The 13,918-nt window shown below is 47.1% G+C and overlaps 1 protein-coding gene across 3 annotated transcripts in view; it reads left to right on the forward strand.

Moving 5' to 3' along the window:
* Positions 1-13,918, forward strand: part of PRICKLE2 (prickle planar cell polarity protein 2) — a 109,332-nt gene that overhangs the window by 71,453 nt on the left and 23,961 nt on the right. For all 3 annotated transcript variants that reach the window (XM_048315402.1, XM_048315404.1, XM_048315403.1), the window contains one exon: positions 5,372-5,555. In XM_048315402.1, coding sequence (XP_048171359.1) covers positions 5,372-5,555 — 184 coding nt within the window. The remainder of the gene's footprint in view (positions 1-5,371; positions 5,556-13,918) is intronic.

Raw genomic sequence — 13,918 nt, forward strand, 5'->3', positions numbered from 1 at the left:
ACTTGGGATGGGAAGATGCCTCATTAACTCTCAAATGAGGGGAGGAGATAACAGGCAGGGATATTAAGACACCCTTGTTAAGAGACTCAGAGGTCATATGAGCTGCCCCAAATCTTGAGCCTCTCTCTTTCTCAAGAAGTCTTGGGATTTTGTGATTTACTGACTGATGGCTGACTCAAAAGCCTTATTGCAGTCAGAATGATGGCATGATGGTGGGAAGAGATCAGGCTGCTGTGTATGTCTTAAGCCAAATGAGAAGGGAATTGTCCGTCTGCATTTACACACCCCATCCGAGCAGAGCAGCCAATTGCTTTTTGAGGGATTCCAAATCTTGCATGTTAATGTGTGCACAAATGCATGCAAATCCTGTATTAGGGAGCACAGCAGAGGCATCACATGGCCCTGAAGGCCATGGCATTCCTGCTTCTCGCTTTGTCTGGAGATGGAGGTGCTCCCTGATACAGCCCATTTATCTCCATCCCAGAAGAAACAAGTGAGAAGCAGAGATAAGCACCCACTGGTGGGTGATAAGGGCTGTTTACCGAGTTCCTTCTTTGTCTGAGAGGAATTTTAACATTTCTGCCACAATTTTAAACTCTGCTTTCATTCCTACTGTTGCTGGGAGGTGTTGGTCTCTGCCTTTCCTCAGAATATCTGCAGATCCCAGCCTGGGCACGCTTTGCTTTGGTGCTGTTTGCTGTGTTATGTTCTGCATGCCCACCCACTAAACGGGAAGAGAAGGGCCCTGTGGCCAGGAGCTTTTCCTGCAGGCAGGGGTATGCTGCTGTCAACATCCTAGGGAGTCCCATCCTGCCTGTGCACCCCAAAGCCTGACACATGCAGGGATGCTGGGAGAGGCCAGCTTACCTGGCTCCTTTGCTGAAGCTACACACCTTTGGCAAGGACCCCCTTTGCCTTGGTGCTGGTTTTTCACAGCAGGGAGACCTCACGTCTCTTCAGAAAGCTGGGGTCATGTTTGCAGCTCTCTCCAGAGCCTCTTGCACAGCACTAGTGTTTTCAGCGTGGTTTAGATTATTGTTGGTGCCATTGCTGAGATGAAGGGGCTGTGGGAGCCTGCAGAGATAGCAGAGGCTGTGCTTTGCTAACAGGGATGTACAACAAGGGACTGCCTCGTCCCGGAGACCTTGCAGGTCAATTGGTTTTGTGTCAAGATCTTTGTAGGTGGACTGAGGCTGGGAGTGTACTTACTTCTGCATCCCAAGCAAGAGGGACTTAGAAGCCAGGTTCTCTGCTTGGTGTGTTGGGTCCTCTTTGCTTCAGATTCCCATTGTGTGCCTGTTTTCATCCGTAGAGAGAAAAGGGCTGGCATGGGGTGGTGGATCTATTTGCACCTTCCTCCTGCACCAGTGTGTGGGTAGGGATGTGACTGGGAATGGGCTTAAAGTCTCCTCTGAGGAGACAACTTGCCCACTGTGCCAGGAGCACCATGTAAAAGCAGCCAATGCAAAATAAAGCACATCCATCTTGTAACTTTGCTGGCCTTGAGGAGAAGAAATTTTTCGGTCTGTTTTTGAGACATTGCTGCTTTGTACCATGTGAAGTAAATTCAAGGCAAGCTCTTTTCCAGCTAAATCTGACACCAGGAAATGTTCTTTTTCTCCCCATCTGCTTCCTGCTGTCCTGGCCCTGCTACAGGGCAGCTCTGTGCACAGCTCCGTGCCAAGCAGCCCTGCTGATGCCCCCCAGCCCGTGCCTCCCTCAGCAGCCTGGCTGCCGGCTGGCTCCCGCTTGCCTTTCCTCCCTGTCCACAAGCTACAGCTGCTTAAAAGCTCCTTTATTCACCCTCCGTGCTCAAAGCCAGTCATGCTGTCAGCCATCCTGGCATCCTTGTTTCCTCCCCAGTGCTGGTGATATCTCTGAGTCACCAGGGCAGGTTCTTCCCTGAGACAAACTTGCAGACCTGGGATGAGAGCAAAATGGAAAGGCTCATGAATGAAGATGGAATTTCCAGACAGTGATTGGTGTTAATTTATTCTTGCTTAAAAAGAAACAGCTGCCTGCGCTCTCCTTAAGTTGTGCGAGGCTGCACAGGCAGCAGAGGTTGTTGTTGCTGAGGCCTTGGTGCTGATGAGGCTTGGCCAGAGCCAAGCTAATGGGTTTCCCTTTGGAGGAGGTGCCACCCCACCTGAGCTGTAGCTCCTTGTCCATGCTAAGGTGTGTGACACACCGATGTGCTGATCATCTCCAGGCTGTGCCGCGCTTCCCACAATAGTGACTAACGAGCTGCTGCTGGCAGGAGCAGCCAGGCAGGCTGCCAGCCATGGCCCTGCTCCTCTCCAACACCCACCAGCTCTCTGCTGTGGCAGGGGCACCCACGTTGTCACTGCGGTCACTGCAGGCACAGGTGAGCGCTGACACAGTCATTGTCTCGCTTTGTGCTGCTCTGCTCTGAATGCAGCAGGGGAAAATGGGTTTTTCGATTTCATCTCACATTTGAAATGTACATTTTGATATTAAATTTTTACTATGGGGATTTATTTTTAATTATAGTGAGCTGGAAGATGATAAAATAAAGTTGAGTAAGTGAGACCTATGTGAAGAAGTCATGGAAACCTGATCATAGAAAGACACTCCTAGGACACTGGGTATTGTTCCCATGAAACAACATATCCTAATGTAAAGAAAATTGTAATTGAAGCTGTTAATCATCTGTTTTTAATGAGGAGGAAAAAGCTGAATGTCTCAGAGGCAAGATCTCGAATTTTGTACAGTTTGCCTGGGGAGGTGGCAGAAACCCCATGCCTGGATATCATCAAGTTTTAATGGTGAAAAGTTGTCCTGGCTTGGGGACGTCACTGCTGAGTAGATAGACTACCTGTGTTGTTTTCATCCTTTGCTTTTCTGACCAGGGAAGCCACTCACCGACAGTACTCACTTGCCTGGAATGGGGCAGGAGGAAGGGTGGGGTAAACCAGCTTCCTGACCCAGTCCTCAAGCTCCTGGCTGTATGTGGTGTGAGCTGGGGGCAGGGGGGGAAATGGTGGGAGTGATCTCTGGGGTCTGTCTGATCATACATCTCACCTATTCACTCTTTGACACTGTTATTACAGGTCCTGATTTATTTAATTTATTAAAAGCCAAGACCTCTGATGCTCTCCTGCCATCTCCCATCTCCTGAAGGGGGTGTGTCTAGAGTGGGAAGGAGGAAGCAGCCTGTGGGCTGGCTCTTTCCCCATTGTAATGTTCATGCTCCCAGTGGACTGTTGGGTTTGTTCCCCTTTAAAGCTCATGATCGATATCCCAAAAGTTAAAATTTGGCTAAGTCCTAAACTCCCTTAGAATAGCTGTCTCTAGTGCCAAATTGGGGCTCTATGAATTATTCTTAACATCTTGTTGCCTATTGAGCTGCTTTTAATCGTACTGTGAAATGAGATGGAAACAGCAATGATACCAGTGACTTTGCTGAGGCAGAGTACCCCTTCCACACCCTTCCATGGTAGCTGATTAATTAAAGTATTCACATGAAATGGTTCCTTGATTATTTTTTAAAGAAACAGCCAGAGGTGATGCCGAGACTCCCCAACTGGATGCAAACCAGACGCTGGGGTGTGTGGGGGTTGCTGTGTGGTTTAGATCTGATGAAAGGCAGGAAATGGGAAAATCTGGCAAATCTCCCTGGCTTGACTTAATGGAGCCTCTTGATTTTTGCTAGAGTGCATTTTTTGTGCTGTAATGGCCAAATGGAAATTTAGACTTGAAGCTGGATCTGAGCACTGCTATGCTTAGCTGGCTTGTACACAGCAGTGAAAGAGAAGGAAAGGTGTTTAAAAATTCCAGCCCCCAGGTTTAACTATTGCTTCCCTCTGAATTTCTTTGCTTTGCCACAGAGCAGAGAAACCTACAACGACAACTGTAAATTTTCCCTTGCTTTTTGTGTGGTACCTTATTATTTCTGTGATGTCTTCCTTCTGCTACCCAAGTGAAACCTTATCTCATTCCTCAGAAGTCAGTGGTGCTTCATTAGTGCAAATTAATTCAGAATCCTGTGTGGTTGCTTTAAAATAGATACCGTTGACCCAGCCTGTGGAAGAGTTTTCAGAAATAGAAGCCAATTTATCAGCACTCCCTTTAACCTCTTTGTCAGGGGATGTTTTCTGCCAGGTTTGTCCTTCACTGTTACTGTGGTGAAGGGGTGTGATGATTAGAGGGATGGAGCACCTGTCCTGTGAGGAAAGGCTGAGACAATTGGGATTGTTCAGCCTGAAGAAGAGAAGGCTCTGTGGTGACCTTATCAGCCTTTCAGTACCCAAAGGAGCCTACAGGATTGCTGGAGAGGGACTTTTTACAAGGGTATATAGAGATAGGACAAGGGGGAATGGATTTAAACTGAAACAGAGTAGGTTTAGACTGGATATTAGGAAGGCATTCTTTACTGTGAGAGGGATGAGGCCCTGGCACAGATTGCCTGGAGAACTTGCAGGTGTCCCATCTCTTGAGGTGTTCAAGGCCAGGCTGGATGGAGCTCTGAGCAGCCTGGTCTAGTGGGAGGTGTCCCTGCCCATGGCAGGGGATGTTGGAACTGAATGATCGTTAAGATTCCTTTCAACCCAAACCATTGTATGAATCTATACTGTCCTTGCAGCCCTGCAGATAAAAGCTCAGGCTCAAGCCTGTGAAGAAAATGTGTCACAGACCACAAGCTGCAGGAACAGCCCCTTTAAAGAAGTGTTAAGAAAACTGATATTTGCAGTAAATTAAGCTAATGCCTGTCAAATTGCAACCTGTGGGCTGTTCTTTCAGTTCTTGTGCTTTCCTTCCTGTGCCGCTGAGCTGCAGCGTGTGCCACTGAGCCAGGTGGTTAAGATTCCATTGTAGTGTGACTGTGGGTTTTGTAGCCTCCCTTAATTTAATTTAGTTTTATGTGTTCAGACTGTAATCAATTTTTATGCTACTTTAATAAGCAAATTTATGCTATCAGCGGGCTAAAGAGACTTGTCATTCGCAGCTTCCCAGTCAATCCACTATTTCCCATTTTAGCGAAGTGCTCAGTTGTCCTAAATTCGGTAATGACTCTGCAATTCTGGCTGGCATGTCAACCCCCGCCAGGCAGGTGCATGCCCTGTGCCTGTGCTGGCCCCTGGAAATACTCTTTGTGGTGCAGTAAAGGGACAAGTAATTGCATATCCCCAAACATTGGGCAGTCTGACTCAGATGGATTGCCAGGTGTTGTTACAGCAAATACGGATTTTTATTTTCTCCTCATAAGAGAGACAAATCCTGTGTTAGAAAATGCCTGAGCATAAGAAAGGGTTGAGTTTAGTCTCTGCAGGCCAGCAACTGGCAGGAATCACTTTCTTGTTTAAAGCACTGCTCACTGGGGCATCTCTTTTTGTCTCTCCTCACCTTACAGGAAGATTTGCCTTCACTGTAAGTGCTCCCAGGAAGAGCACGTTGTAACAGTTATGCCTCTGGAGATGGAGAAGACAGTCACGAAGCTCATGTTTGACTTCCAGAGGAATTCAACTTCTGACGACGACTCAGGCTGTGCTTTGGAGGAGTATGCCTGGGTCCCCCCTGGCCTGAAGCCTGAGCAGGTAATGATGACACCACCCAGTTACCAGAAAATAATTGGGTTTGCATGTTCTTTGGAAATAGTTTCCCTGCTTTTTCTTCTAGGGTGCAAGCACATGTTGCATGTGGCTGTTTCCAGGTGCCCTAGAGAGACTTGCAGGGACAGATCTGGTCTGAAAGCACAAATGGAACAAAATAGACATGTGATCCTTGCAGGACCTGTGGTTTTCTGCATATGTGGATGTAATTGGTAATTGAGAGAGGGGGGGGGAGACAAAATACCTCCAGGATGGGATTTCTTGTGGCTGTGCAAGGGAAAGGATACAGACGTATCTAATGTTTCACTGGGAAAAAAGCAATGGGACTCCAGTGTTTCCCAGGGACTCAGTGCTTGTGTTCTGCCCTCCTGGACTGCTCTTCTCTGTCATAAGTCCAGGGCAGACAGTCAGCTGGTAGATTAGTCTGAAAAATGGGCCAAAAGCTTTGTGGTTTGGGTTTTTCAAGCATGATGTTTATGCCTTACTGGAAGGAATAGCTTAAATAAAGCTCAAGTCTCTTGGTATAGGATTGAGTGGGATGGATAGACCTCAGTGTGCTGTGTGGAGCATGCATTGATTCTGCTCCTTCCAGTTTACATGATTCCTTTGATTTTTATGCTGGTTTTTTATATGTTCAACTCAGAACTTAATTTGCAGTGGAGATTGCAAAATTAGCTTAGCCTTGATAATTGCAGTATGATATGATATGGCAATAATTTTAAACTGTGTAAGGAGGCTAGGAGAGGGTGGAAAGCTTTCATTCTTACTGCCATAGTTGCTGTCCTTTACTGTGTTTTCCTGTGCTTTTATTCCTGGCTTAGAAATTTCCTGAAATATTTTGGTACCACCCGTAGGCTATAAATATTATCTGTCTGATTAGAGAATCTAGTTGTTTGGTGGCTTGTTTCTTTTTCTTTTCCTTGTCTTTATAAGCCTCTCTCAGTGCTCACTTGTAACTCCACAGCACTTTGTGTTTCATTTGGTGCCATCCAACCATGCAAATCAGGCAGCAGCCTTGTTTTCTGTCACCTTCCTTATGTCAGAGGCTCTCTTTTTGCCTCATAGGAGGTACAAGATGTGGGGTGTGGAGAAATGCAGATGGTTCTGAAGTAGCTCTGCTGGTCCTTCATGCTGTGGCAACATGAACCACTTGGGTTTGAGGCGTCCCGTTGGAGGACCATACCCAAGTTGGTGCCACCTGCTGTCATTGCTGTTTTCTGTCCAGGCATGTTGGCAGTTTCTGGAGCCCAAGCTGGCTCATGTTCCTGTAGCTTTGGGTGGAAATACAGGTATTTAGTGACAGGTGGCACCTGACCAGGTAGCCATGGTCTTTAATGAGTACATCATGGCATGGGCAGTGATTGAAACCCACTTTCAGCATCGTGGTGACATATTTCAGGAGACCCGTATGCTTCTTTGATCCCTCAGGTGCTCTTTAAGTGTGGCTTCAGGGAGTTTGGGTTGCCCAGGAAGAAACAGAAGTCCATTAGCTCTATCTGTAGCTACTGACATCTCATGCATTACCCAGGTTAATGTATTTTTAGGTTCTTCCAGCATCTATTTCTTGTAGAGGTCATGGTGCTCCTCGATCCAAATGCTCGTTTTCTCATTACACTCCCCAGTCTGCATCACTGGGCCTTTCAGCAAATTTGCCACTTCAAACCTGTCTCTATAATCACTATGGAGATGAAGAGCAGCCATAAGCAGAGCCAGAGACAGGCACTGAAATCCATCCAGCAAAGCTCATCTGCTAGCCCTTTCATGAGTTTTCACGTGTTAGATGAGCCACTAAGATGACAAAAGCGTTGTGTGACTTCCCTGGGCTGTGCAAGAGCCACACTGCAGGGCTGGGGGTTGTCCCTGGGTGAAGAGCAGCATCCTGAATTTCAAGGAATCATAGAATGGTTGTCCTGTGGCTGTGGATGCCCCACAGTGCTGGAGGGGCCATTTACTTCCCATGGGGGTAGGAGACACCTCTGCAACAATTCACTGGGGCCGTGTAAGTCTGCAGACATATGTGTGCCTTTTTGGTCAATGAGTCAGGTGTGTGCACGTGATGTGGAGCCTCTGCAAGGCTGGTGCCTGCCATGGAGCAGCTGGTGGGCTCTGCTCTGACTGAGGGTACTGCTGTCAGGCTGGGGGGAAAATAACAGGCAGGGAATTTTTCTCTTCCTCCTGCTGTTTTGCTGATGATTTTTTTTTTTTTTTTTTTGGATGTGAAACAGATGAAATGAAACAACTTCTTCTGCAATATTCTACCTTATTAAAATCTCTATGCAGTATATGAACTGGGGAGGTAAGTGTTCCCCTGAAAGACTAATGCAATTTTCCTATTTTACTTGGATGACAGCCTTCCTACCTTGCTGTTCTTGGGAGACAGCACTCATGTCTCACTCAACACAGCAATTTAGAGGATTTCAGTGGGGAGGAGCTGGCCTGCAAACATGACATTGTTTTTTGGCAGTGTCCACACATCATTTCAGTATTTGGAGAGTCCCTACAATCCAAAGCTTAAATTATTGTCATCTAGATGGGAACCGACTCAAACCTATAAGGTCTCACTGTATTCCTGGACACTAACTCAGGCATCAGCTGGTCTGTGGTACCTGTCACTAGTGAAAATCATGTTGGTTACTCAAAGCCCAGTACTAAAGACAAAGAAAGCATTGGTCCAGTGTGCACAGATACTGATCCAAACATTGTAATGAGGAGCGGAGCTGGACGTTATCCCTTATATTATGGCTCATCAGTGTGTAAGACTACAAAGGGCTTGACTCAAAAGCCATAAATGCAATCTATTTCTAAATATGTTTATAACACAGGCATTAGGATAGTAATTTAAAAATTGATAGCACCCCTGAATTAAGGTATGATGAAATTTTTTCTGGTAAACCAACTAAAATGTATGACATGTCTGCTCAAGAAAGAGGGGTGTAAACTGGTAGGACACTGGAAATGTTATTTCATTGGGGAGCCTACATGAGCTTAGTTTGTCCAACTTAGCAAATTTAGAGGTTATGATCCCTCCCTGTTCATTAGAGGGGGAAAAGAAGTTATCCAAGCTCCAACTTTAGCCCAAGAATGTAGACATGAACTGTCTCAAAATGCATTCAGGCAGGAAATTGGAAGAGGTTTGAAACCATCCGAGGTGTAAGGCTCAGCGACAGCCTGCCAGCCAGGAGAGTGACAGGAAAAACCCAGGACTGAGCTCCATAAATTACAATGGGATAAGGAAATAGGGTTTCTTGTAGCTGCAATTAGCTACACTGGATGGCCAGGAGGCTTCTGTGGGGTCTAATCCCACTTGGATTGGACCTTACAGCAGAAGAGGGACTTCTCTTCTGGAAGATAGGGATGCAGATGGGAATGGCAGAGGTGGCTTACAGAAGCAGGGGACATGGGCTTTGAGAAATGCTCTTTTTTTCTGTCTGCAGTTTAATGGTTGGATAAAGAAATAAGTGTCAAAGTCTTGAAATGGGCAAACACCTCTAGAAGTGTGTCCTCAGCAAAGCAAAATCCCAGACTGAGCCTGGCTGCAGAGTCGGAGGAAGACATCTTTGGGAGCCAGTTTGTCTGCTGGGGCTGGCAGTCCAATAGCTGATCCTCCTTGCACTGACATAAGTTTGAGGGCAGATGCTTGAAAATAGGTCCTTCTGTGATGTGTTTTTCACATTTTTAGGCAAGGCATGTGTAAATACATGTGAATGTGCAGCCTTGAATTCCTTGGGCCTGTGGTTTGGAGAAATCCAAAGGGGTTATAACATGCCAGCTTGAATTTCTGAATACAAGAGATTTTTTAGGATTTCTATCTTTATTATGTCTCAGTAATAGGAGCAGCTGGTTATGGGCAGAAATTTCCAATTAAACAAGAGATGGGGCTCTACTTCAGCTGCGGTGTAGCTTTTTGTATGGCATGCCAACATCTGAGAACCTTACATGTGCCGTAAGAACTTAATTCCCTCTTGTTGTCAACACAGTTGCTCTGGTTGAGTCCCTTAAAAAGTTATGAAAATCTCATCTGAGCTAAAATTATCAGCATGAAGGTTCAGGGGACCATTTTTCTCTAAGGCAGCTGTTAGAGCTTGGACCTCAAGAGCTTTGCAGTGGTGTGAAACTTGTAGCTGTCACAGGGAACTTATTCAGGGTCTAACATACACATTAATCCCTCTTCTGGATCTTTTGCAAGACCTGTTGCAAGGGCTTGAGTTATACAACCTCTAAATTTCATCAGTTGCTGTTCAGGTCACAAAGTGAGCAAAGGAGAATGGAGATGAACCTACACTGAACATGCCTTTACACCTTACATAAAGATTTTCACCATTCTGGTGAGGTAGAAAGTACACTATCTGGACCAGCCTGCTCTGGGGTGTGTGTCTCACTTGTGCCTGTGTGTCACAGTCGTTGTACCATCTTGTTCTTTCTTGAGCCCTCTGAGTTCTGTTTTACTGTTCTACTCCTCAAGAAGTCTTGCATGAGGCAAGGAGTAAAACAGACCAAAGTGACCCCATGCCCCAAACCTGTATAGTAATGGGGAGCAGACAAGCTAATTTATTACTTAGTAGAGGATGGACAAAATGCCCAAAGAGCTCTACCTTCCTGGTAGACCCTGATCCTGAGAGCAGAGCAGGGTGGATGGAAAGCTGAGGGTGCTGAGGAGAAGCTATTACTTGTGTACCCTGCTCCCAGGAGCTGCAGCTGCCTCTCATTTTGCCCCCTTACACATGTGCACGCTGGAGTATTTTACCCAAAAGCTGCATTTCAGCACATTTTGAAAAGCTCTCCAGTTTCACTTTGAGGTAGCAGTAAGTCCATCACCTTCCCAGTGAACTCTCTCAGTATCTAAATAGCCATGCAGTTAACGGCTCTTATTTCAAGGCTGGAGCTGTCTAAATCCAGCCTCCAGGCATCGGACTGTGCCGAATGCTTCCCAGCTGCTGGATGGAGCACCAGTCCTGCACACAGAATGCTTTTTCTGCATGTGATGCCAGTGCTGCATGATTTGGGGGCAGCTGGGGTGAGGTAGGAGGTCCTGGAGCTGTTCCCCCTGCCCTGGAACAGAGTGGATGGGGGAGTGTGAGCACATCCCATGCTGCAAAAAAGCCCATGGCAAAACCATATGTCTGGACTTTTGCTCCGTTTCTGTATCCTGGGGTGTTGTCCTGATCATGGTGAGCCAATGGAAGCTGTTAAAATTACTTAGTCCTTGAACAATCTTATTATCAGGGAGGGAATCAGCTACTTTTGGTGGGCCATGGAAAGCGAACCACTCATCTGACATGGTTTGCTTGATTCTGAAATTTGAAGCAGATATGTGGTGGTCAGCAGAGGTGAGAGGCAGGGAATGGAAAACAAAACTGAAGAACTCTGGACTACCCAATAGAAACTTCTGGAGGTTTATTCTAGTGTGCAATTACAGCTTTTCTGTGTTTCAGTGTTAGGCTAGTGTGCTACCCCATGCCTTAGAAATCCAAGAGCATGTTAAGTGCACCCAGGGGAATGATCAGTGATGATCAATGCAGCAGATGATCATTATCATTCCTGGTGCTCCAGGGGACCCTGAGTCCTGCGTGGACCTCGCAGCATAGACCGCTCTGGATGCTGTTGAAAGCGCTGATCTGGCTCTTTTTAATCCAAATTCAATTTCTGCTTTAAAAAAGAAAAATAATGTCATCTACTTTCACAAGTCTAAAACATGTGGATGTAAGGCCTTCATTCAAATGTTCCTCTTTGATGCCAGCAGGAAGCAGCGCTTCCGCGGGATCTCTTACAGACCGAGAGCTGCTCCAAAGGCTTGGCAGGAATGGATGTCATTCTTGACTGCGGAGCACAGCGCTCAGATGCCTCAGCTGCCGTTAGCCATGGGAGAGGAGCGTGCGGAAAGCCGCAGAGCGTGCCAGAACAAATAGCACTTAGAAAAATTATTTTTCCTTTGTTCCCTGCCCTTGTCCCTCTGACTTAGGAGCGGGTTTCCAAGAGCAAACCCAGCGTTGCGGGATGCCGGACTGCCCGGCGCCAAGGATTGCATCTTGCCTCCCACTGCTGTGTATTGGCACTTGGGCACTCACAGATCTGGGGGTGATGCAGGTCTGCTCCCAGCTGGGGCTTTGGGCTCTCAGGGGGTGCTCTGGATCCCTCGAGGGTGCATGCCTGGCTGCATCTCCATGCTTGACAGACCCAGACAGCAGTTCCCACTCTTCATTTCAGAGCATCTGACCTTGCTGTAAGGATTGTTTTGCTTCAAAAAATAAATCAGTGCTTTGTATCCTAATGTCCTTGGAAAAGGAGGACATGCCAGACTCAGGCCAAAGCACACTGAACCCGTTTTCCAGGCTCACATGCTGACATCTGTGGAGCTTGTGTGTGAGTCGACGTGTACGAGCACTTCCAACATTTCACAGACATACTGGGAAAGTTATTTGCATGTGGTTTGTTTGGGATTTTTCCCCCTTGCTTTTCCAAGAGAGGCCAGCAGGAATGAAAGACATACAAAAGCATCAGGTTTGTTTCTCTGTCAATTTTAAGTGCTCATTGTAAAGGATCATTAAAGCCTGACGTGTGCTGTTCAGAAGCCGACACTGGGGAGGAGCAGGCAAGCCACAGGAGCAGCCCTGCTCGCCCAGGCCAGCACAGGCTTGTCAGAGCCACTGGCTGCCTTCCTCCCTCAGCAGCCAAATCCCATGGGAGTTTGCATGCAGCAGTGAGCCAGGCGAAGGGGCCACAGCTGAGCTCACACGCATCAGTGTGCCACCAGCTCCCTGTGCTGCCATGGGACATCCCTGGGTGTCATGGAATGGGCTGCTAGGGCTGTGGTACCCTGGCATGTTCCCAGGGGAAATGATGCTGTCCTGGGCATGGGGCAGACATTGGGGAATGCTGGTGTGCCTGTAGTTTGGACAGACTCCACTTTGTGTGATGCTTTACTGTGCTGTGCCTGAGTGGTGGCTGACTCACCAAGGTCCCTTTTTGGGGACATCCATGTTCAGGCACCCTACTGCACATAGGGCCAGCACGTCCTGCCCTCACAGGGCTCTTTGCAAAAGCCTTGCAGTTGGTTTTGCAGTTTGTTTGGTTTCATGAGAGCCAGGCAGGATTGCCCAGCTGGCTGTGCTGGAGCTGTGAGGGCTGAGCAAGTCGGCACCCGCGCCAGGACACCCGGTGCTCCTTTGTAGTCCATCCCAGCCGTACAGTCATTCCAAACAGCCCGGTTTGGTGGGTGCTTTGGGAAGGGGTGTTGTGCTCAGGGCAAGTACAACCAAATGCTACTTCCCAACAGCAATTCGTGGCGTAAGAAACACTACACTTCCTCTCCAACTCCTTTACTTAATTGATCAAAGAGATCTGTCATCAATAGCTTGAATTTACAGGATGTTTGCAAACTTTTCCTTCTGGGAGGTGTAAGGCTTTGCTCACAGATATGCTCATGTGGGTTTTGTCATTGGTCACCCTCGGACCGCCAGGACAAGCCACAGTCCTGCCTTTATTTAGCAGGGCCAGGGTAGGTTTGTAAACTGTCAAAGTTAAACTGGAAACATACCCCAAACCTAAGAAGATCACAGAACACAAAGGCATTTGTAAACTAATGTAATTACTTTCCTCAGTGCCTTTGAACAAAGTTGGCTCCAGTTTAAAGGCTTTTTCCTACCCTGTTTTTACATTATGTTCTTTCCTTTCTCCTGGTTTATTTCTAATTTATGCCTCTTCCTCCTCCTCTTCTCCCTTTTAGCATCAAGCAGCTGTTAATTTCCAAAATGTGTATCCGTTTTTGTTAGCAAAACTTGGTGTTTGGACATTTTCCTTTTGAAGGTGAGAATAACATCTTGGAAATCTGCTGTGCCAGGTTCTGTGCCTGTCCGAGTGGGACCTCCCTGGGGCAGGATGGGGCTTGCCCAGCTGGCCAGTATCCCATGGCACCTAGCACCCACAGCTGGGTGGCATGTCCAGTGCACTGGCCAGACCATTCCCATGGCATCTGTGACCTCATGATGTTGTCTGAAGCCTTATTTTAACTCAGCCTGGTGTTTCAGACCCCTTTGGGATTTCTCTCATCCAGATGTGAGCAGAAGTCAGAGTGAAGTGGGGCAAGTGTGGAAACTGAGGATGAAACCTAGTCCAGCCCCACAAGGGGCTCCTGTGTGTTAGTGATTCTTGTTGGGATAATCACGGGCAGAGCAGATCTGTTGCGAGGGGAAATAGGAAGATGCAGAGCTGCTGTGTTGTACAGCAGAAGTAGTTAATAATAAAACAGTTACAGATACTGCAAGGTTTAAAGGGGAAATATTATTTCTCCAGGGTCATTGCCTGCACTGTTATCCTTATTTGGGTGCAACTTACAGTGCAGAGCCTGTAAG

This window comes from Corvus hawaiiensis, chromosome 11 (assembly GCF_020740725.1).
Source record: "Corvus hawaiiensis isolate bCorHaw1 chromosome 11, bCorHaw1.pri.cur, whole genome shotgun sequence".
NCBI classification, from domain to species: Eukaryota; Metazoa; Chordata; class Aves; order Passeriformes; family Corvidae; genus Corvus; species Corvus hawaiiensis.